The sequence below is a fragment of the Canis lupus genome, chromosome 33, assembly GCF_003254725.2.
Source record: "Canis lupus dingo isolate Sandy chromosome 33, ASM325472v2, whole genome shotgun sequence".
In the NCBI taxonomy this organism is placed as follows: Eukaryota; Metazoa; Chordata; class Mammalia; order Carnivora; family Canidae; genus Canis; species Canis lupus.
Genome location: NC_064275.1, coordinates 27,561,669 through 27,585,232, shown reverse-complemented (window position 1 = coordinate 27,585,232; position 23,564 = coordinate 27,561,669). Strand labels below are relative to the sequence as shown.

Here is a 23,564-nt window from a genome sequence, read left to right as displayed (position 1 = left end):
TGACATGTGGATTATTTTGAGCTGAAGGCACTGGAGACCCTGTGGCCTCAAGAGAAACTCTGTATCCTCCCTTAACTACATAGAAGAATCTAAATTGCAGGTCTTTCCCAGAATAAGGATGATTAACAGAGAGAAATTTTATCTGAGTGACCCATCTATATGATAGGACAAACATCTAATTACCAAACATCGGCTCTTCTTATGAACTGTGAAGTGCGTTCCTTTCCTCTGGAATCCCAGACCCCTACCCCCTTATCCTTAGTTCAGAATGACATATATACCTCATTTTGCCTGTCTTTGGAATTTCCATGTCTCTGTGGATTCCCTATATGTACGCCTATTAAATTTGATTTTCTCCTGTTAATCTGCCTTATATCAACTTGATTCTTAGTCTAGCTAGAAGGATCTTTGAGGAAATGGCAATTCTTGCTCCCCCAAGAAGGGAGCAAGACATTCTTGTTCCCTGTTGATAGGCACCATCTTGCCCATAGATTCTGAATCAAAAAGTATGGAATAGGACTAGATAATCTGTGTTTATAACAAGTTCCTCCGCTCTGAGATGATTTTAATGTCAGTGGTTCAAGGACCACCCTTTGGAAAGTACAGTTCCACATTTGCCCTTGACATCTCCCTTGTTTTCTCGGACCTATCCTTGCCTCATTCCGTAGTTCCTGCTCTCTGGCCATGCGAGGACTGTGGCTGCCAGAAGCTTCCTGCTCCAACCCAACTTTCCACCCACACCAAATCACCTCAGACCTTCACTCTTGGAGCATGTTTCCTCAGTTCAGATCTTTGATTAGCTCCCCACTGGTGACAAAGTATGAGCCTTTTATTCTTGAGCCTGTATCCAAGGCTCAAGAAATAGCATGTTGAGGTCAAGGACGTGTTGAGAATAGGGGTTATCAAAAAGAAATGACCCTGGATGGTGGGTATCTTCTCAATCATTAACATAATAATAAAAAGGAATTGAGGACATTAAAAGTACTTACAATTTCCATGGATCAAGAAAGCCCTGAAGCTCAGTAACTCCTGGGAAGGGACTTCCTCTCACTGCCTCCCACATCCTACCAGTCCTACCAGCCTTCCAGTCCTGCCAAATGGAGGCACCCAGATCCTTCCTTAGAAGGTGCTCACCATGGAATGAGTATTGTTCAATCAGAGAAGAGTTTGCACTCAGAAAATCAAAGCAAGCACTAAGAGAGAGACCTTGGCAGGTAAGGGTGGAGAGGAAGGTGGGAAGTAGGGCAATGAGGAATGGGAGGTTAGGGGTTTGGGGAAGAGTATAGAGTGCGAGGAGTAATAGACACCCAAGCAATTCCCAGGCAGGAGGGTCTGAACCTGTCTGAGGCAAGCATCTAGAGCTCACTCCCCAACCTTGCCAATTCTAGGTAGGGAATACTTGGAGAAGGCTGAACAGAACCTTCAGTGCCAGCCTCCAATGATGGAGAGAAGAGAGAGAGGGGAGAGAGGAGGGAGAGGGGAGAGAGAGAGAGAATGAATGAGAATGCTCCAAGATCAGGGACACCAGAGATGCTAATGTTGAGGATGTTTCCTACCTTGGCTGTGATCAGAAATCAGCCCCAAGGAGCAGAACCGTCCCTCTCTCCCTTCCCTATCTCCCCCAGTGCAGCTGAGCCTTAGCCCTGCTTTCTTCCTGGGTGTTCACCCTGCCTGCAGGATCACCTGTCATCTATCTGAATGCATTTCGATGGACCACCAAATAACTTGAATGAAAACTTTACCGCTCCTAAATACCAGCATGGGCAGAGGGATATTATTCAACAAAGAAAAGCATCAGTAACACCAAGTTAACAAGATTGTGAAAAACAAAGGAGAATGGATAACGTCTGTTCTAGGAAAATCTGTATCAGAGATAGGTAACTATAGCGGACAATTTTACAGTGATGCAACGGATGGGAAAGGGTGTTTGGGTATGAGCAGCACTTGTCTTGTCACCTGTGGGCCTTACTGGACAAGCAGTTTGAGGATGAATCTCAGCTGTGGGCTTCATGACCTTGGGCAGGTCTCATGCTCTGGAACCAAGTAATCTAGGGGGGCCCTTTGAGCAATGACACTCTCACACTCATTTGCAAACCCCTCAAGGGCAGGGTCCCGGTCCCTCTGCATTCCAGTCACCTAGCATAATGCCTACAGCATAGCGGAGAGGCTAAGAGCAGGACCCAGAGGTTAGGGGGACTTGCATTTCAATCTTTACTCTGCTACCAGCAGCGTGACCCGAGGCAAGTTCCTTTAACCTTCTTAAACCTCAATTTTCTCCCCAGTAGGATGGGAACCAAACTCTCACCTGCCTTATCAGGAAGATTAATTAAGAAAAGCCAAGTGAAGAGATTAGAAGCTCAATCACGTGTACTCAGAAAGATGATGAATCTCGAGCTTTAAACCGTACAACTTTTACAGGCACATTTCATTCCAGCAACAAAATCTCTCTGATGTTTGAGTCCTGTCCACCACATACCCAACAAGTAAGCAGCTGGCATTTCAAATTTTCCAGGTGGTTCTCCCTTGGCTGTGTTCCTTGATCTCTCTGGAACTACACCCTGGGCATTTTCCTTCTTAGACGCTTTAATCCTTTCTTATCAGAAGAGCTCATTTCTAGACCTGTCATCATTCTGGTCACTTGTTTCTAACTAATCGTTCCGTGTGCAGCCCAAAGCACTCACCTTTTATTAGGCAAAGCTGTCCACGGGATCATATAACGTCCAAACTGGTTTAGTGTGATTAAGGGGGTAGAGTCACTACAGCTAGTAAAAGTTGGAATATCCTCAGTTTAAAAAATGTTACTCTCAAATCCTTTTTCCATATTCTTTGGCAGGCAGGAACTGACATAGTAAAACCTATAATTTTCTACGTGAGGCTCCAGAAAAACTGACAGACACAGGTGGGATTCATTTGTAAGCACAGGAACTATGGACTTTAATATTGATACAGTCATTCAGACGGGGAAGCCACTGAGCCTGATAAATTCGGCCCCTCGCTAGCTCACCTGACTGGACTGCTTATAAGAAAGGCTTTGTTCTTAAGGGAGGGCCTTGGAGCCCCAAACATCACAGCGCCGAGACCACGCCTCACCCTTCCTGCCTTACCTCCCACCTGCCCTGCCAAGGGTGGGCACCCAGTTGGACTTCCTCTTTCCTGTCCCCTGGCTCTATCTCAGCTCTGCTTCCCGGCCGTCCCCAGGAACACCAGCTCCATCTCCTCTGCCTCGGCTCCGAGGACCACTGCCATCCCACTCCGACCACCAGGAACTTTCCTTGATCTGACTCCATCAGGACACTGTTCTTTTGCTTCTGTGGCCCTGAACATGGCCAGCCGTGTGCCCTTCCTACAGGGGCCTGACTCCCAGCACAGGGCCTCGCCAACAGGAGGTGCGCTAAAGCATTTCATCGATTCATCCTTGCAAACAACAGAGGGACAAGAAGAAGAAAGGCCGGCAAAACAAGATGGCCTGCAGAGAGTATTCAAAACAGATGCTCTGGCTATGGAAAAAAATGGAATGGAATCTGCACCTAGCGGAAAGATCAAGATTCCAGCCACTCCTTGTTCTTCTCAGCACAAAGTCAGGTTTTTCCGGGCTAGGAAGCAGTCCCTTACACCCCTGGGAACACACAGGAGTTAGGGGGAAATAAGACGTTGGGATGGACCTCGGTCAGTGCTGTCCCACGTAAACAGGAAAAACAATAGCACTGAAAAGAATTCTGCTAGTGATAGGATGGCAGGGGTGTCCCATCCGCACCTTTCTGCAGCTTAATGAAGCCCAGCTCCGGTCTGAGCCTTAGAGACTCACTTCCACTGCCTCCAAGCCCAGCAGGGAAAAGAAACTTGAGCACATCTGTTGGGACTCAAGGGAGAGCACCCACATCCAAGGGGGATGTGCAGGCCCATTCTGACTGCAGGGGTTTGAGTGGAATCTCTTTGTCACTCATGTCTACCCTTGGTTTTCATCTCTTTGCTTTACTCCGCTTTGGGCCCTTAATGGGTAAAATATTCCTACTTGGGCAAAGACCAGGCCGGAATTGGCAAGGGGACAAGCAGTTAGGTAGGCAGAGGCGGAGCACTCTCCAGCCCTCTCCCTCCACCAGCAGGAGGCCCTGCTTCTTTCTCTTCTGTCCCTCCTTCACCTTCCTCTTTCTCTGCCTCCTCCCATCCCAAGGATGAGGGATTCTCTGCCCTCGATCTTCCAGTCTCTCTCCCTTTCTTCCTCTGCCCCCATTGGCTGTCTCTGTCTCCCTCCTGTCTTGGGCTGTGTGCATGTGTCTGCCTGTCTTTCCCCTCTCTATAGAAGCACGCCTGGGGGGGCTTCCTGTGTCTCCCCCTGTTCTCTTCCTCTGTCTAGCTGGCTCCTCTCTCGTGTGGCTTTCCTATAGGATATCTGGACCAGGAGCCCGAAGACTTAGCTGCCGGTCCTGGCACTGCATTAACGAGCTGTGTGGTGACAGCCAAGTTATTTCACATCGCTGGGTCTCATGTTCCTCGATCATATGGTAGGCTAGATTGGATGGCCTCTCAGGTCTTTGACAGCTCTGATTTTATCAATGAACGAAAGAGAACTCGGCGGACCCCCCAAAACAGTCGCTGGAGAATCAAGCTGGGGTCCCCAATAGCACAAGCACCAGGGGGCGCCCGAGTCCCACTCAGAGGCTGTGGCTAAGGCCGCCAGACAAGGCCGATGCTGATGGAGGCTTTACTACCTGCCAGGCAGCCAGGGTGCTAAGCCTGTATCTGTATCTCACTCAGTCCTATGAGTCGATTCCTATTTCAGAGGGCACGAAGTGGAAGCACCAGGGGTGAAATGCCTGGCCCAGTCACACAGCCAAGGCTTGGGGGATGGGATTTACACTCAGGATGTCTGACTGCAGAGCCTGCGTTCCTAGGCACAGTTCTGTGTTCTTGCAGCCACTGATGCTCGCTCACAAGCTCTCCACTGAGGCTGCCGAGCAAACATCTCTGGAGCTCAGATGTGCCCAAGAGTCTTGGGTCTTGGACTATGTGGTTGTCAATTCTCTCCTCCCTCAAGACGCCAACTCTGACTTCTCATGCCTCTGCCTATAACCGTCCCATCAATACTCTACGGCCCTGCACACTGAGTGGCCCGCTCTGATAAAATTGTTCTTTAGATTTTTCGAACGGGTATGTCTTAGGCCGTTCTAACGAACTAGGCATCTTGCCAGGACGTAATGCAGTGCATTTGTAGGCCGACTGCAGAACATGGAGCTTTCTGGATAACAGATGAGCATTGGCATGCTTTGTGAGTGCTGAGGCTATGTCCCTGTCTCCTCCACCTTGGCTATAAATACCTGGGACCCTCAAAACTTTAACACCACCACACCTGCGGGTAGGCTCCAGCCACTCACTAGCAACTACTGGGTGGGCTGAGGGGGAGGGTTAAATGGTGTTCACCTCACAGAAACAGAAGCTGGGGATCCTCAGATAATAATTTCAGCTCAAGTCAGCAAATATAAAGAGAACCCCAGCTTCATATCAAATATAGCTAAGAGTGGCCAGGTGCACGGAGAAGCAGCAGCCATGGTTTCTACTCTCAAGGAGATAGGGAATAGATGAGATGCAACATGCAAAATAAAGCTGAGGAATATATAAAGTTCCTGGGGGTCAGGAGACCAAAGTCCAAGTCTTTTGCCCTAACTGTTCAGTGCGTTATGTCAGAAGCCTTCTGAAGCACCAGCTCCACCATCTGCTGGGCACTAATGACTGGCACAAGGGTAGGAGGTAAGCACTGGGGACTCCCTACCAGATTTGGCAGCCCTTGTTCCTCCACGCTCTCCTTTGCATGTCTCTCCCAGTGTCACTGACCTGGGGAGTGAGAGCCTGTGTGGGACAGTGGTGAGTCAAGTTATGTTCCAGAAGTGAGAGTCGCATAGCCTGAAAAGAACAACGGAATTACCATCCTGGGGGATTCAGTCCTCATGGAAAATCTGAACCCATCACATCCACCCGATGTCGTTCTACTTGCTTTTGCTCAGCGCCAATAACGTGATGCATGAAGTAGAGATGAACTGATAGCATCTCAATTCCAGAACTACTCTCATTTTTAAGAGCATGATGTAGAATGGCCACAGGTGTAGCTTTACTAGACTTTTTTTTTTTTCCCCTAGCTTTAGTGTTGATGTCTTGGCGGCCACAGAAAAGTCTGGGAGACGATCCAAGTCTGGATGCCACCTTCCTGTTGGGGAGGCCTTTAGCCTGCCCCTTCTTGCAGCTCCTCTGTCTCTCCCCAGAGCTCATCCTGGTGGCACAGCCATGGATACAGCAGGAGGACAAAGAGGGACACGGCACAACCTGCAGCCTGGTTACCCCCATGAGTCACTCCAAGTTCCCTGAAACAATAACACCACTGTGTGTGCCTCCGGAGGCTGGCACCTCGCCCTGTCTCAATCACAGATGGACTCCGTGCTCTCCTGTGCTCTGGGATGATGTATTTATCTGGACAGTTCCAGATGGCAGCAGTAGGCCACTGATTCATTTGCTTCTCCATTCCCGGCAGGCTCCACAAGGGTTTGGGAGCTGGGGCCAGCACATAAGTGCCCATCTCTCCCGAGGCTGAGGTGTCACCTCTGATGGCTCAATCACTTGCCCCAGCCTAAGAGGGCAGCCCAACAACAAAGTCAGGGCAGCCCAAAATTGGAGACACTCTTGAAGGTTGGTCTACTCCCAAGACTAGTCACAAGGTGAACCCCCTCCCAGCCCGTCACAGCCAGGAATAGCATGTCCTGCTCTCCCTCCAGCCTCTCTCGGTCTCAGGGCACCCAGCCCTGGGGCCCCTCCCAACAGCAGCTGTGAAGGGGACCACATGCCAAAGACCTGTCCAGCTGGCTCGCGGTGTCCATGTATATATTTCCATACGTGGCTGATTCCCCGGCGTGTGAAATGTTATTTTATATGACTTGAGATTATGTACTGGCCCCAGGAGAGTCTGATAGCATGAGTGCCCTGACCCTTGCCTCTCGCAGTGAAATCAGTAGGGAGGTGGTGTTAAGCCCCAACTGCAGTTACCAGCTCCCAACCATGGCGCTCCCCATCCCCCAGAATATCAAAACTAGAACCCAGCTCCCAGGGGTCCCCGAGAAGACAGAGAAAATATGAGGGAAAAATGAATGGGTTATTTCATTCAAAGGCATATTCATGGCAAGGCTGTCCTTTCATGGCCAAAACATAACCATTTCTTTATCATTTGTGGTAAGGGGAAAAGCTATGACTGTATAATAATGCAAAGAGAGAGATTAAGCCAGAAATAACCTCTGATCACTAATAGCCCGTGTTTTAAATCTCATTTGCCAAGTAAAACCTTGCCTTAGAACCCCCTAAAGGCCCTGTACCCCAACCACACCCCAACTTTAGCAGACCATCTGCATCGCTGATTGAGAAGTGAGTTCACTGTGTGCGGTCCAACCCTGACAGTGCTCAAATGGCCCCTCCAGGCCCTGGAGTCATCTAGAGAGCTCATGACTGAGTGAGACCCGAGCTCTCCGCCAAAGATGTTGCCACGTAGCCGCAGGAGGTGCCCTGTCTCTGGCGGAGCCTCCTTGCCCACACCAGAGAGTGAGAAGGCCCATCTGTAGAGCTGCTCTGGCAAGAAGCATGCAACTACCAAGTCCAGATGGTGCCCGGGGGAGGGGGGAGCAGATAAGGCAGCTGGCGGGGGGCGGGGGGGGGGCGGCGCTGTACTGCCCTCTTCCCTCCTAAATCGGCTGTGTGGGCACCTGCCTGGGACAGATGCCTGGTGCGGGCGGTGGCCCCTTACCTGCTGCACGTCCTGCTGGAAGACGCAGAGCTGCAGCCGCTGGTGGAGACGCACCTTGCGGTGCTGCCAGATGCTCTCAAGCCGCCGCTGGTGGTGCAGCACCTCGTGCACCACGTCCAGCACCTGGTGCACTGCCTTGGAGTAGTTGGCAGTGGCCGTGAGGGACTCCGAATTCCCGGGACTCAGGGGTCGCTGCAGCACATCCAGCAGGGCTTTGCCATCTTGGCTGACCTGCAAGAGGGAAAGGTCCAGTCCAGGGAGTCAAGGAGCAGGCAAGGCACAGAGAGGCAAGGGCAAGGTGCCTGGGGACCCCTCGTTAGGGACACTTGAGGAATATGCCAGCCAGAACTGCCCTGGCGCTCAGCCCATGGCCTGGGGCCGGGGGGGGCATCCTGAATCCTGGGAGAGGGGAGCAGCTCAGTCTCTCTCTCTCTCCCCCTTGAACCCAGCAGGGACTTGGCCTTGTTCATTTGTCCCCAGCGCTTAGAACGGTGCCTGGTCCGTCATACCTGATAAGGATTTTGACTGATTCCCTGAGCAGGTCAAGCAGCAGCACCTCATTTCCGAAATGAAGCAAATATAAATTAATACCATAAACCTCTCTCCCTCTTCTTCACCGCCTCTATCCAGCCCTAAGCTTCTAGATGTGCGACCAGAGGCAAGTTACTGGACCCCTTTGGGCCTCAATTTCCTTGTCGGTAGAACAGGGGCAGTAAGGGGACAACCTCCCGGAGCTGCGGCAAGGGTTGAGCGGGTTCCCCGCAGAGTGCCCAGAATAGGCCCCGGCAGGGAGGACTGGCTCCCGGTTCTGTTCTCACCATCAGCACCTTTATCATCATCATTGCTCTCTCTCCTGTCTTCCTTAATTCCCCCTCACTTTCTTTCTTTTATATTTATCCTTCTTTTGCTCTCCTTCTCTATAACGTCCTTTTTTCCTCCTGAGAGTGCTAACAACCCCCTCTTTCCAGAGCGTGCAGGGTAAGGGACCCACCCCTTGACTGGAGATTCAAGAGCAATGCTCTTGCATCCCCCCCAACATTCGCACTCAGTGCTGAGACCAGTGGGGGTCACATCCCCTGTCATTCCTTATTGGAATCCTGGCACAATGAAGGGCACCCGCCTCTCTGTAAAGGGGCATCATCTGGTCAACCCCTGTGGCTCTCCAGTGCTGGCAGAGGATGTGGGAGAGCATGCAGCTTTCTAGTTGAAATCAGTGGTGACCAGGGAATTAGGGGATTTTAAGGCCCTAAATTAATTCGGTTAACGATGAAGTCAAAGTTGGCTTGGAGTCGAAGTGGTCTTCCTTCTAGCAAGGTGGGGAAGCGGGTCTGCTCCTACCTGCAGCCTTGTGATGATGACTCAGGAGCCGTTTGCTGTGCTCCGGCCTCCCCTCACCCCTCCTCGGGTCCTGATACTAGCTAGCTGAGGGTTCAGCAACACAAAGGTATGTTACACCCTGTTCTCAGGGCAACAGGTGTGGGGCCAGGGCGAGGGCCCTGAGAGGAATACTAGGTAGAGAGTTCTGTAGCTGAGCAGGAGAGGAAGCCTGGCTGGAGGAAAACGGCCAACCTAGGGGACTACCGCTACCCACCCCATCCCACCAGGCCTGCCCCCCGTAAGGCACCCCCAGGGCAGGGCAAGGGGAGGGGCCGCGTCGGTAATACGGAGGCAGCACCCTCCAGAGATGTGAATGAGACAAAGATCCTGCGGCCAAACCCAGGAGAGCTCTCCTCAGGGAACTCTGGGCAGGTGCTGTCTTCGGCACCACGCTACGTCCAGGGTGGGGTGCTTAGAGACAGAAGGCCACGTCCTAAGATCCAGGTCACTAGGGCCCCAGTCCTCTGCTGCAGTGCACGTCTGCACGAGGCAGGGACAGCCCCAGCCTGCTGACCTCTGAAGTGGGCTTGGAGGGAATGTCTGTCCCCCAGCGCTAGGGCCTGAGAAAACACCGGGTCTCTCTGTGTATTGACATGAACACCCCCACAAGTGTGAAATGTGTAAGGGTAACAGTAATCTCACTTGTAGGCTCTGTGTTTATGTCTTACAGGAGTAAATTTAGAGATTCTTGACCTATGGGCAGGGGCACAGGGCACAGTTCTAAGAGAAAGCCCTCGGCCATTTGGATCCAGGCTGATGAGATCAGATTTGGCTCACGAGTCCTCCTCCTTGCCTCCTATACTAACAAAACCTGTTACCTTTTTTTTTTTTAGCACTTATTACTGTCAGGCCCAGGGCCGCGCATGTTCCATGTGCCATCTTTGTGATCCTTCAAGCCACAGGCCAGTGTTATCACCTTCATTTCACAGAAGACAGTGAAGCTAGAGTACCTAACTTGCCCGAAGTCACGTCAATAAGCAGGGGGGCCGAGAGGCAACCTCAGCTTGGACTCTGGCAAAAACCTTTATCCTCCCCCACAAGCCCCCGGTTCCTTGACTTCCGCGTGCGTCAAATTTGCCCCGTGGTAATATTTATTAAATGTAGGTTCCGGGTCCCACTTGTTGACGTTCTGATTCAGTCTGGGGTGGACCCAGGAACATGCAGCTTTACCCACTTGGGAAAGCACTGCCCCAACTCTCCTTGCCCCATGGGCCAGATGTGAATTGGCTTTCCCCCTCCTCATCCGGCTGCCTTAATTGCCCCATGGCTTTATGTCCCTCAGCCTCTTCCTCAGAATCCACGCCAGTTAGTCAACTCACCCACTTGTCTATGTCCACACAGATGCCCCCACATGCCCCTTTCCTTTTCCTTGGAAAGCAAAGTCAAGAAGCTTCCGCCCCCTTCTTAACTTGAACCATGTGGCCAGCCTTTGATTTTTCAGTGAAAGAGTCTTTTAATTTGTCCTTCACATCCATGGCGGCTTCTCACTCCTGTAAACATTTATCTCTACCCCATGGTGAGTTCTCCTCTGGACTTTCTCGTGAGAACGTTGGTATTTGTTGATGAGCTGATTCATAAAAGGGGCAGCAGAGCTGGTGTGTACACACCCGTTCACCAGCCAGAAAGGAAACTGAGGAGCAGAGCCTTGCTTTCTTATATTTGTCTTCTAGGGGAGAGAGTCTGGTCTTCACACATAAGGTGAGGAAGGTTTGTGTGTGTGTGTGCGTGTGCACATGCACACGTGCAACAAGGTGGCGCCTGCTGATGGCTGCATTGTTTCTGCTTCCTGGCCAGAGACCTCATCATTCATAGATCAAAGATCTTAAAGATGCCTCCAAAGGGAGAGAAGAGGCCTCTCTCTTCTCCCAACTCCAACCCAATGCTCTCGCCATGCACCCACATCCACGCACACCCGAGACCCCTGGGTGTCCTGTCTAGTCCTCACCTCTGTGTAGGCCTGGGTCACCTGCTCGTACAAGGACTGGTGGTGGTGGATTGCCAGCTCCAGGTCCTGCATCTCAGAGGGCAGGCCACCCTCGCTGCACATTTTGCACCAGGCGTCCACTCCTGACAGGAACTGAAAGGAGACAGCAACTGGGTCAGTGTGGAGCACGGGGGGTGGGCAAGAGGCAGATTTCGTAGAGCCGGGCAGATTCCTTGGGAAGAAGCATCAGGACCTCTGGGAGCCTCAGAGACCACTGCAGAGGGTGGAGTTTTTTCTTTAATTCTACAAACACACCAACCCCCTGAAAGAAGTCAGACGAAGCACCTCTGCAAGAAGTGTGGTTTCCACAAAGATGACTCTTGAGAAACCGCTGGGGTGGTAGCCATCTACGTGTTCGACAGGCTAATCTACACACTGGCTAGAATGTGTGGGAACAGCTCACCACATCACATGGGTACCTCAGAGCCCCTTGTCCTATGCACGCTTGTCCTATGTGCAGTATAACCGGAATGTTGTCACACACGTATAATGGGTTGTGAAGAGGAACAAAGAACAGCTCATACGAGGCCATCAGGTACCCCAGGGAACTTGCAGAGGCCCTTCCCACCGGCGATGGAGGTTAATTAATGCTGGATGAGATTCCCACTGTTGGGTCAGTATGCTCAGGGGTGGGACAGACTCCACTGTGCCTATGGCAGCGCTGGTTCCTGGGATGTGACGTATAGATAGAGATCTCAACAGACACAAAATTACTTAAAAATTAAAATTAACAACTGTGGAAGACTATGGGTCTCCATGCACAAAAGGTGAGCTAACTGAAATCACTCGGATTTATTAGGTGGAAAAACACACCTCTAAAATGCAAATAATTCTTCACCCAACAGTCTGGAATGGTTCTGTCTGTGATTCCTCTCGCCTGGGTGCACAGCTCCATTTAAATTAATTGCCTAAATGTCTTTTTATCTCGTTGCCTAGAACAGCCCATATGAGGACAATAAAGAGCTGCCTAAATAAATGCATAATAGCCTTGAAAAAATAGCCTTGAATCTGTTGTTTGGTGTGTGTTTGTTTCCCCCAGCTAAAAAGAAGCATGGTTTATGAGTTTCCCTGAAGGACTAGAAATACCTGAGGAAATTGCATTAAAAAATAGATACAAATAAAATTGGTCTTGATCCCAAGCAGTCCAAGTCAGGAAACATCAACTAGAAGCTGACTCCTCCAGCTACTCTCGGTTCTGGCATTGCATTTTCTGCAGCTGCTTCAGTTCCAGTCCTGGTGTCCGTCATCTTGCAGACCCTGGCCTGGTGGCTGTCCTGGTTGATTTTTCATTCCGTATGTCTTTATCCCATTAGGTCACAGCTTAACAAAACTGGAAGCCTGCCAGGTGCCATCCAGCATCAGGTTGCATACACTTGCTAACATCTCAGAAACTTCTTTGCTCTACCAATAACCATTTTACAGAGGCACCTGAAAGCAACTTGGCATTCATCTGTCAACCTTGGGGGGAAGTGCCTCTCCAAGGCCCTTGGGATTTCTCTGTAACGCCCTACGAAGAGTCCTATAGCAGACCCCACAGAATGGTTAGTTCAAGGAGAGGCAGAAAGGGAAGTACTGAATCTCCCTTGCCAATCTGGATAAACTTTGAACAAAATGTGTAAATGGTGGGGTTGAAGAGAGAACCCTACCATTCGACATGAATATTCTCCTGGTCCTAGGAGTGAACTAGTCATTAGCAGTTACTACCATCATCCTTAAAAAAAAAAAAAAAAAAAAAAAAAAAAAGGTCTAGATCCCTTTCAACGTGTGGGGCCCCTGACTTATGACCCAAGTATTTCAGTCTTTGGGAAGTCTCAGGTAGAAACAGACACGGGTGAGGGAAATACAAAGATACCGAGATAGTGTGTTGAACAAATACAGTAGTCATGTCTAGGATTTAAAAAAGCACAATAGACACCTTACATGTTCCACCTCATTCTTATAATAGCACTGTAAGGTTTATGATTATCTTGCATTAGAGATGAGGAAACAAGCCCAAAATGGTGAGGTGACTTGTCTAAGAGTGAATGATTAGAACCTACGTGTACCTGGCGCAAAGCGCAGGCTCTTTCAATTATACCATGCTGCCTTCCATGTTAGGTGGGTAAAACAGGGGGAGAGATTTAAGGTATGACCTCATCTAGGACTCTCCACCATCTGTAGGCTACCCAAATGTCATACAAAGAAAGGAATTTAGAGGTTAAAACCACAAGCTTTAACGTCAGACACAGCTCTGTTGAAATCCCAGCTGTTGTAGATTGTGTGATTTTCAGTGGTGTGTTAGTAAATGTTTAATCATCAGTGTGTGTGTGGTGTGTATACATATGTGTGTGTGTATACACAAATATATTGTAAACTTTACTGATATAAAGGATATGTAATACATAATTTACAGAGAATAAAAACATATACAATGCTCCTTATTATAAATTCTATAAAGCCAACTGATTCTCAAAGAATGTTTTTGTTTGTGAATGACAAACTTGTATGAAAGCTAGTTGATATATTCACTTGTGTTGAAGGGTGATACAAAAGTGAAAAATACCTTAAGGCTTCCATCAGAGCATTCCTCTTTCATCAGTGATGTGAGTGACTTCTGTGTTAAATGGAATAATAGTTTTTGGATATCAGAATATTTCCTCAATTTGGTGTGCTGTTATTCACAATGTAAGAGCTATAGACAGGACACTTTTAGGTTAGTCTGCACTTCAAAATATGTTTTTCCTCATTTTCTTAAGACTCCAGATAATCAACAAAAACAATAAATCAAGCCCTAGTTTATGGCATTCGATGATTCCCATGGTGTAAAACTTCTACCTTGGTCTTTTTCAAGCCATCAAGTGACATCACAGAATGTGGAGTTGGGAAGAGTTCATCAGGAGCACGCAACTGTATAGTATTTTCAACGCAGAGACAAATAGATATAATTTCAAGAACATAAGTAATAATAAAATGTAGTAAAATAACCGGGAGTGATGAGTTTTGAGTATCTACTGCCTTTGTGTTTAATATATTTACTTTAAATCGATATAATTTTAAGTAATGGCTATGTTTAATAGCCCGCTCACAAATTTCCTGAAAAATCTGACATTTGGCTCTCCATAGGCTGGTTAGAGCCAGCCCCAACACACCACTAGTTCTTGAGAAGGTCACTTAATCTCTCTGAGCTGCAGTGCTCCTCTCTGTAAAACGGGTTAGTGATGTCACTGACCAATACCAGTAAGTAAATAGCAACAAATAATTATATTTCCATCCATTGTGTAATTATTACATTACTATTGCCCATGGCAAATGCTTCATGTAGGAGTAATTTCCCCCTGCTCTCAGCACTCAATGATCAGTATTTAGTTTCACCCCTTTTGTCTATGCTCTGGAAATGTGGTCAACACACACACAGGCACACTCCCCCAACAATAAACTACCAAACAGAATGTAAACAGCTCTAGGTTGCTTCTTGTGTGGATGTTAAACAAAGCCACCCAGAGTGGCCAACGTTTCCTTGTGTACACAGGAGCCAGGAAAGCAGCAGAACAGGGGTTACCGCTGTAACTACTCAGCAGGCTCTTGAGTGTTTCAAGAAGAGAGGAGGGGCTCTCTACACAGACCGTGTATGTACTCTCACCCTTCCAACCAACAGCAACCACAGCCGCTCCCTTGGCCTCACCTGCTCAGCCTTCTGGTGGAACACCGCAGACATGGCAAGGATGGTGCTGCGTTCATCCAGAGCAGCTGCGAAGCTCTTCCACTCTTGGTCCAGCTGTGTGGAGATCTGCTTGATTTGCTGCGAGGCATAATGACCAGCCTCAGAGAGGCGAGAAGCCACAGACATGATGCGGTTGATGTTGACATATGCATTCTGGGAAGCAGAAGAGAGGGAGCACTTATTGGGGCAAGCTGGAACAGCATCCATTGAGCACCTTTGGGGTGGGTGAGTATTTGGAGAAGGAGACTAGTCAAAACAAAAGTCAGAAAGAGCCTAGTATAGGCCACACTAGTGTATCCATTTGGGGCCCAAGCGAAGTCTGTCTGCAACATAAAATTTCAGCTGAAAGGAGGTACAATAACTGAGATCTTTCATCCTGGGGCACCAATATAATTTTTGTGTCAACTATTAATGCACATGAATGTGGTCACTTTACATGGATGCCCTCAGCACTCCCCACACTTTGGAAACATGATGCTTCCAAGAATCACTCTGGAAACAGAGCCTCAAATTAGGGCAAAAGGCACCTCTCTTGCTCAGGAGAGAGTTAGACCCAGGTCATTATTGCCTCCTACAACAGGGTAGTGGTGTTCATCAAAAAGAGCAAAGGACACGTGTCACATGATAATTATGCATCTTCCTATCACCAAGAGAATTTGCTGAAGCCCCACCCCTCTCCCTACCAAAAGAGCTGGGACACTAGCCATCAGTCAAGATTCAAATAAAGAGAGCATTTGAAGCAACAGGTCTTCCATGCTAATAATATACATCTGAAACTAATGATGTACTGTATATTGGCTAAACGAATTAGAAAAAAAGATCTGTGGGACCCTTTCTTAGCTCTACTAGACTAAGACATATTTCCCTACCTAACCCCAAAAAAGGCATCTGTGGGGTATGCCCAAAAAGCATGTGTAGGGCTCTCCTGGTCCTGCTGACTTCTCTCATCATGTGTTTTGTTTACAATCATTCCCATCTTTGATAACCAATTAAAAATTCATGACCATGTGTGGTTGTTTCCTACCAGGGCAACAAAAAAACCCTCCAGGAAGGAACAAGGCAAAAGGCAAAAGAAAACCCCCACAAACACAAGACAGTAGAGAGCATGCTTATTTTTAACTGCTACTTCCTATTAATTGTCTGAGGTGTCAAAACAATCAAGTAATATTGTGGCATCTACAGAGAGCTTCTCTGAATCAGACAATGTCTGCCTGAAGAAGGACTAGGGCAGCAAGTTGCTTGTGCACCTCTGTTTTTGTTACAGATCTTCTCAAATGACAAGAAATATTCTTCAGCAATGGCATTTTCTCCTCGCTCTATTATTAGCTCAGGAGTAGTTCATTAATACTGGGTAAATGAAGGTTTTTTTTATTTTCCTTCTCCTCTTCCCTCGTGGTCCCCCTATTCATCTTAGCTGTCCCTGACCTCAAGCACTCCGTCCCAAACCCAAGCCAGGTTGAGAAGGTCTCTCTTCATTTAAAAGGCCTCTGTGGAAATTTAAAAGATTAAGTGAAGTGCTCAAACACAAATCCATCCCGATGTCTAATGACCTCCATGTGCAATCTCTTTCTTTAGTCTGGCCTAAGACCTTTCTGAACGCAGTACATTTCCTTAATAGAGCTAGAATCTTGTTATTTGAAATAACTATCCTTCAAAGATTCGGCAATCATTATCAGCCTTGTTTTCTGAGTTAGGACACAGATTCTATTTAAAATTAAACTCTATTTTATAGAATTGACAGAAAAACCAACCCTACTTGGAAAGAAAAGTGGTAAAAGGCATGTACTGATTTTAATAGTTCTGTCTTGTAAGGGAATGACATTTGGATTCCCCCAAATTTTTTGCTTGTGTCACTGTCTTGGTTTAGTTTGCCCCCAAAGTAGACTTGAGACAAGAATTTGGGTCAGATGACTTATTTGAATGAGACTGCAGAAAGCAAGGTGAGGGAGTGGGCAAGTCAAAGCAAAAAGGAAAGAAAATGAATAAACGATGTGTTTATTAATGGGTTAGTGCTATAAGCAATTAGAGGTCGTTCCTTTATACACCAAATCCAACTGCTCATGGTTGAGGGTCCCTCCTGGAATAACTCCATGGCATTTCCAGCCTGACCTACACACAGACACAGGCCAAACGCACCTCTCAGGTCAGAGAGATGCAGGAAGCTACCAGTGTGTATGCAAACCACCTGCATTTTAACCGCCAGGGTCTGTTGAGGGGATACAGGTGCAGCATTGACAGCATCCAATGGAGCTATCCTTCCAAACTAGATTCAAATCCTGACACTCCCCCTCTCCCCCGCCGCCACATTTATCCAGATTTATCTAGTGCTATTGGGTTTTCCTGTCCTAGGAAAGATCTTGCGTGCTTTGGCCAGATGGGAAGCAAGCAACACAGTAAGAGCAGGGCACTAACCTGTCCCCAGGGTCCCTCATGGACATCTTATGGATGCTTGGCCCCTTGTCATCACTGCCTGTTTACATTCTCTCCCCACAGAGAACATAGGGAGGCATACTTCTGCTCACTTTTAGGAAGAGCTTTCTAGCTATTAGCGATGTCTAACTGTGGCCACCTCTGGAGGCTGTTAACACTTTGTCACTCATTCAAATATTTATGGAGAGTTGGCCAGGCTTTGTGTTGGGGGCTGTGGGAGATCAAAGAGGCATGAGACAGAATTCCTGCCCTTGGGGGCTCACAGCTGAGATAAGAAAAGTCCTCAAATAACTGCAATTTAGAGCAAAATGAAGTAAGTGTTCCTACAGGGGCGGAGACAACTCGCTGTGGGGATGCAGAGGAAGGGAATCAGAACCCCTGGCAGGGATGTTGGGAAGGGGCTTCCTGCACGGAAGGGGGTGGTGAGGCTGGCGGTCCTCCAAGGCCCCCTGCAACCCTGAAGCCTGTGATCATAAATGAAAGCTAAAAACAAACAAACAAACAAAAGACCACAGCTTACATTTCACATTCTAGAGACTAGCACAGTCAATGTCTTTTTGTTTCCTTATCAGTGGGCAGGGAAATGTCTTACTAAAACTAACAAATGATTATGCTTCACAAAAGAAGTAGAGGGAGTATTCCTCACAATAGAGGGATAAATATAATGTTGACTCATGAACTTGCTCATTATTCTTCTCTACAGCCCCCCTTTCAAAATAGCAAAACACTGCAGGCAAGTCATGTGGTCCAGGTTCGTCATCCTCACCTTCTTCATCTTCCTTCAGCCTAGAACCTGAGACAAACGGGCAGCTAGATTCTTTTTTTTTTTTTTTTTAGAAAGATTTTAGAGGTCATCTAATTACTAAGTTCTTAGACAGTTTACCACTTTTAATTTTTTTTTTAATTTTTATTTATTTATGATAGTCACAGAGAGAGAGAGAGAGGCAGAGACACAGGCAGAGGGAGAAGCAGGCTCCATGCACCGGGAGCCTGATGTGGGATTCGATCCCGGGTCTCCGGGATCGCGCCCTGGGCCAAAGGCAGGCGCCAAACCGCTGCGCCACCCAGGGATCCCGGGCAGCTAGATTCTAAATAGCAGCCAGAAACCAAATGAAAAGAGAGAAATGGTAGAGAAGGTCTCCCAATGACTTAAAAGGAAAGAGCAAGAGCTGGGTTAAGAGTCTTATGGATAAATAGGGGTGCTTAGTCATTATGCACAAACACATGTCATGGCCTTTGGTCAATCCATCCCTGTGGTTCTTCTGTGTCACTGTTTATGCCTCTGTTAAGGAGCATTTGGGAGTCATGTTTGTTCTGGGGATGTAGTCAACAGGAATAGATATTTTCATTCTTTATGGCCTTTCCATTCCCTACCAGGCACCTCCTCCACTCCCTCCAATCTGGCCCTGCCATTCTCCCCTGCCGGCCTAAAGTGCCCTTCCCTCCGCAGAGCTGTCCATCAGTCAAGGGCATCAAAGTCACTTGGCCAGGAGTCAGGAGACAGGAGTTCTGGTCCAGCTCTAACACTCACCCAAGATATCATTTACCCCTGTGCCTCAGATTCTTTAACCTTAAAATGAGGGGGTTGAATGAAATAATTTTAGACATTTTATTTGAATAAGCAGGGTTATTTCCAGATTGAATGTAGAAAAAACTTAGGAGGTCACAAATCCCCCACATAAATGCAGTGCTATTAACATTATCATTATTCACAGTCTCATGTAGTCCAAGATGTAAACCGGATCTGCTCTGCCAAATGCAATGCACCTGTAGCACAGTGTGTGGCATCAGCCACCTCATCTTACCTGCCACCCCACCAAGGTGTCTCCCTTCCACCATCACTCTGGTCACAACTGGAGAATATAATTAAATTCCAGCAAAAATCTCGCTAATTCAAAAGCCCTCTATACTTATACCCTGCCTCTGCTCTTGTTGCCTAAATTCTGTTTTCCTGTTTCATTCCTGCAGTCATTAATTGGGGATCACAGGATGGACGGCCCTTCTCCCAAGGCTTTGTCTTGTGCGGTGATGAAGCGAAATCAGTGAAGAAAGCATCACCCTCCTGAAAGAACTCTTTGGCAGAACCTTGATGAAAGTTTTCAGCTGCCAAAAGGTTTTCACTTTGAACCTGGTTCCTGGCTGCCCTCACTGGCTACAAACACAGGCAAAGTTGCTTACAAGATAATGATAACTTTCTGTTTAAAAACCCAGCTAAATTTTTTTCTCTAAATGAAGGTTCTTATGCAATACACACTCTGAAAGAGATACTGGTTCTTCTAGAAATAATCATTTGATAGAAGCTATCATTTCGGTAACCCTAAGCTCTGTGCCAGGGGTTGATTGTAAGAGCAGATCTTTGCTGACTGTATTATTTGAACCCCATTCACTTCACTCTTAAAAGTAGGGGGGATTTTACACCTTGGCCATATGTCCCCGTGCTAAATCAGAAACTCTCTCCTGTGGGTTACGTGAGATAACATAAAGTATCTAGTCTGTTGTCTGATATGTAACTGGTAACTCGATGAATGACATTAACTCACCAAATCAAGTGCAAATCACATCAAAGTATTAGTAAAAAAGCGTAACAAAAAGGAAAACCTATCAACTACTCCAGCAGAAGGCAAATATTTCTACAACCCCAAATCCCACAGTATTTCACAAAAAACATTCCACAATGTCCCCTTCTGTTCCCAGGGAGGAGTTCCTTTCCACAGGAACCTGTCACATGTGCCCAGCCCTACAGCAGGCAAAGCTGCTCTAGCTGCTTGTCAGGACACTGCCCTGCGCATCATACCCTTCTCCTAGGATTCAAGGGTCTGGGCCCTGAATTGTCCCCAGGTCTTTCTGTGACCCAGAGAGATCAGAGAATTCAGAATCAGCAAGTGACTCACTCTGTGAGCCATGCCCTTTCAACACAATGTCCTTTCATACCTCCAGTTGGAAAACCAGAGGTCTTTGCCTCTTGGGATAGCCTTCTTAGGGCATCTCGACTACTTTGGCATTTCCAGAGTACCCAGAAGTGGGAATGTCTTGTCCTCACACAAGGGGCCAGACCCTTTGCCTTATCACTGATGTCAGAAGCCTCTTCCCCAGGCCAGGCCTAGGGTCCTTCACTTTGTCATCCGGTGGCAACGCTTCTCGTGCTCACCTCTAGAGAGGCAGAGGGGAAGCCCTGAAGAGTTGTCTCATCTCTGGGAAGAATGAGTTCTGCACATAGGGCTCTCAATTCTATTCCAATTAACGGGCTGCAGTTTTTAAATTATCATCATGAAAAATGGAAGCTGTGATCTCTTAAGATTACCACAGGAGGTGAGGCACAGCTGCCACGTAGGGGCCACTTTCCTAAAAGGGGCTCAGTCCAGACAAGCCGTGGAGACCTTGACTCTCCAAATCCAAAAGTCCAGGGAGGGAAGCCAGGCAAACACCTAGCCAAGGGCCAAGATACTCAGCAAAATCACTTGGATCAAACGAAAACTGATGTTAAATCAGAATGCTAAATATAAAACATTTAAACAATATGGCCTCAGCTGAGAATATACATATCACTAACATTATGTGTAGCAGGGAAGCACACTCAAATGTTATTATTACTGAATGCTTATTTTGCACAGATATGCCTGGTGGTAGGACCTTCCCTCTAGGCTCTTTTTGTCATCTTGATTCTTTTATGTATAGAGACGTGTTTAAAAAATAATTTTGGAAAAAAAAAAAAAAAAAAAAAAAAAAAAAAAAAAAAAAAAAAAAAAAAAAAAAATAATTTTGGGATATACATATTTTTAGTAACTGGGGGAAAATGTTCTAAAACTATACAGAGGAAATATACAGTATCTAATCCCCAGCTCTTTCTCTTACCACTGATATTAATACATCAAAGCATCAACTATCTATGGGTGTTGGAACTAAGGGGGAATTTATATTCAACCTTTTACTTTTCTTGAATTCATTCTTTTTATTGAGACACAAAAGTTGTTTCTAGTTTGGGGCTTTCTTCCTCTGCAAATAATGCTAGGGGTTGTAGAGTATATTTAATTTTAATAGATTTGGTATTTTAAATATTTTATAGTTTTACAAATTATTTTAATATATCTTCAGTGAATCTGGTCAGGTTGCATTCCATGAAAGCTGTAATTACTCAAACTCCTCCACCTCTTTTTACTATAAAAAAGCTTTATTTTTTTTTAAAGTAAGGCACAATTTACTACCAGTGAAATAGGTAAGTTTTAAGGAGCAAATTATGCTTTAATAAGGAAAAGAATATAAGCACACTTCAAGTTTTTTAGAAGCCAAGTTCATGTAACCATCTCATTTTACAGTCATAAAAAAAAAAATAAAACCCAGACATGTCTTGCACCCACTTAGAAGGTGTTTAAAAACTTATTAAATAAAAAAAAAAACTTATTAAATCATTTAGGAGGTAGGTTCAAAGGCGCTGGGATTCCTAGTCTGCGTGATCCTTCTGTTTATAGCTATCTTTTTCTCATGCCCTACAGCTTATATTAATTTAAGTTTTTGTTTTGTCACACTGAGAGGGAGCCATAAGGAAAAATACTTGGAGATTTTCCCATACAGCTTTCAGAGGCTCCGTGAGTAGCGTTCAGTATCAGTAAGTAGATAGATCGTGCCAGAGCAATGGAAAAAGCTGAGCCTCACCTCCTCTTTCCAGCTTAATGGTACCATATGTATCGCTTGCATCTTCACTAGTACCAAACGCACTTTGGGTCCTGCTGCTGTTACAGCATCAGTTTATGATTAATTAGTTTAACATTACCATGTAAACCTGCTGATCCCACCTCGAAACATATGGACACTGGGATAGTAACATCTGGAATAAGAACTGTCCATGCTTGAAACTCTACTACAATAGCTATGAGATGTGATGAGCTCTAAATGAAATCTCCAACTTCTGCCTCCCACAAACCACAGGGTGCCCTCAAGGGGGCTAAATAGGGCAGTTGATGGATGACTATCTGGTCAGGTCTGGCCAGACAGTAGGTCAAACCATGTGGAAGCCATCTGTCACTGTCGGGTGGAGAGAGGAAAGAAGTTGGAGCAGCCCCGGTGCTCAGCAAAGATAACATTGGCCCATGAATCCCTCTGTCCCTCTCGCTTGGCTTGCTGTAGCAATGTTTCCTCCAGCAATTGCTTTACAAACCATTAAGCAGTCATGAAAACAAGTGCCTGGCCATATGTCCAAGGGCCAAGGAAACCCAGGAACAGATTTTAGTAAAAGAGAAATCGGTCTCTCTCTCCTTTCTCAGTTCAGAGTGAAACTTCTTTAGAGAGGTGAGTGTCTTTGTAGGAGACAGTGTTGCAGGATTCCAATATTAGGGAAGAATTACCCATTCTTCCCTAATATTTGGCTGGAATCAGATCTGGGAAAACCAGTGGGGAAAGTGTCTGGGAACAATATAGCTCTTCTGGGTTAGAATATAGTAATTTCAGGCCGCCTTTTAAGATTGAAATCAGAGGCTATAAAACTTCATGGAAATATATTCATCAGTTTTTTCTCCCCAATCCCTTTCTTGTGTAGGCCTGGCTATTCAGAGCTCGGTCTGTGTGTTGGCACAGCCTGGGAGCTGGTTAGAAATGCAGAATCTCAAGCTCCTTCCCAACTTTCTGATTAGAATCTGCATTTTAACAAGATTGTCCCAAGTAATATGCATGCACATTAAAGTTTGAGAAGCTCTGTAGATGGGAACTCTGAGAACAAGAACTGTTTCTTCTAGCACTCCTGACCCTGACAATAATACCTGAACATTTGCCAAGCACAACACTGTGCCAAGTGCTGTGCTTAAAATGCATGATCACATCTCATCCTTACAACACCCCTGGCAAAGTACTATCATTATCCCCACCATTTATAGGCGCAGTGGTAAGGCTCTAAGAAATTGAAATAACTTGCCTATGATCACACAACCAGGCAGGAATCACAGAGTGGCAGTTAGCACCTAGTGCTCATACTCTTTCTATAGAGAGGAAAGCAGTTGGGTTGGCCAAGGATGTCCCTAAAGGGAGAGAAGATGATGAAGAGAAATTTCCCCCCCAAAGATTCAATCATTCACATCTCAGAGAAATAGGGTTTCTGGGGAGAGAATTTAATAAAAGTTTCTACATCTCTGAAGTCTCCCTATTGGGGCCCTTGACTTGCCCTTGAAAATCCCATAATAACCCAAGTCTAGAATGGGCAGGAGTCTCTTGTTCTCTCCCTCCTTGGAGCAATAATCTTTACCTGAAAACCTAAGGCCAGTCACCTGAAGAACAGATCCCCAACTCTGCAGAACCTCTGGAAAGCTCAG

At 46.7% G+C, this 23,564-nt stretch overlaps 1 protein-coding gene across 19 annotated transcripts in view; it reads right to left on the bottom strand.

Annotated features, from left to right (window-relative positions):
* The window catches only part of KALRN (kalirin RhoGEF kinase), a 659,950-nt gene that overhangs the window by 367,314 nt on the left and 269,072 nt on the right, over window positions 1–23,564 (bottom strand). For all 19 annotated transcript variants that reach the window (XM_035710078.2, XM_025474776.3, XM_049105377.1 and 16 more), the window contains exons 7-9: window positions 14,800–14,991; window positions 11,100–11,231; window positions 7,778–8,008 (exon numbers count right to left, since the gene is read on the bottom strand). In XM_035710078.2, the coding sequence (XP_035565971.2) occupies window positions 7,778–8,008; window positions 11,100–11,231; window positions 14,800–14,991 (555 nt within the window). The remainder of the gene's footprint in view (window positions 1–7,777; window positions 8,009–11,099; window positions 11,232–14,799; window positions 14,992–23,564) is intronic.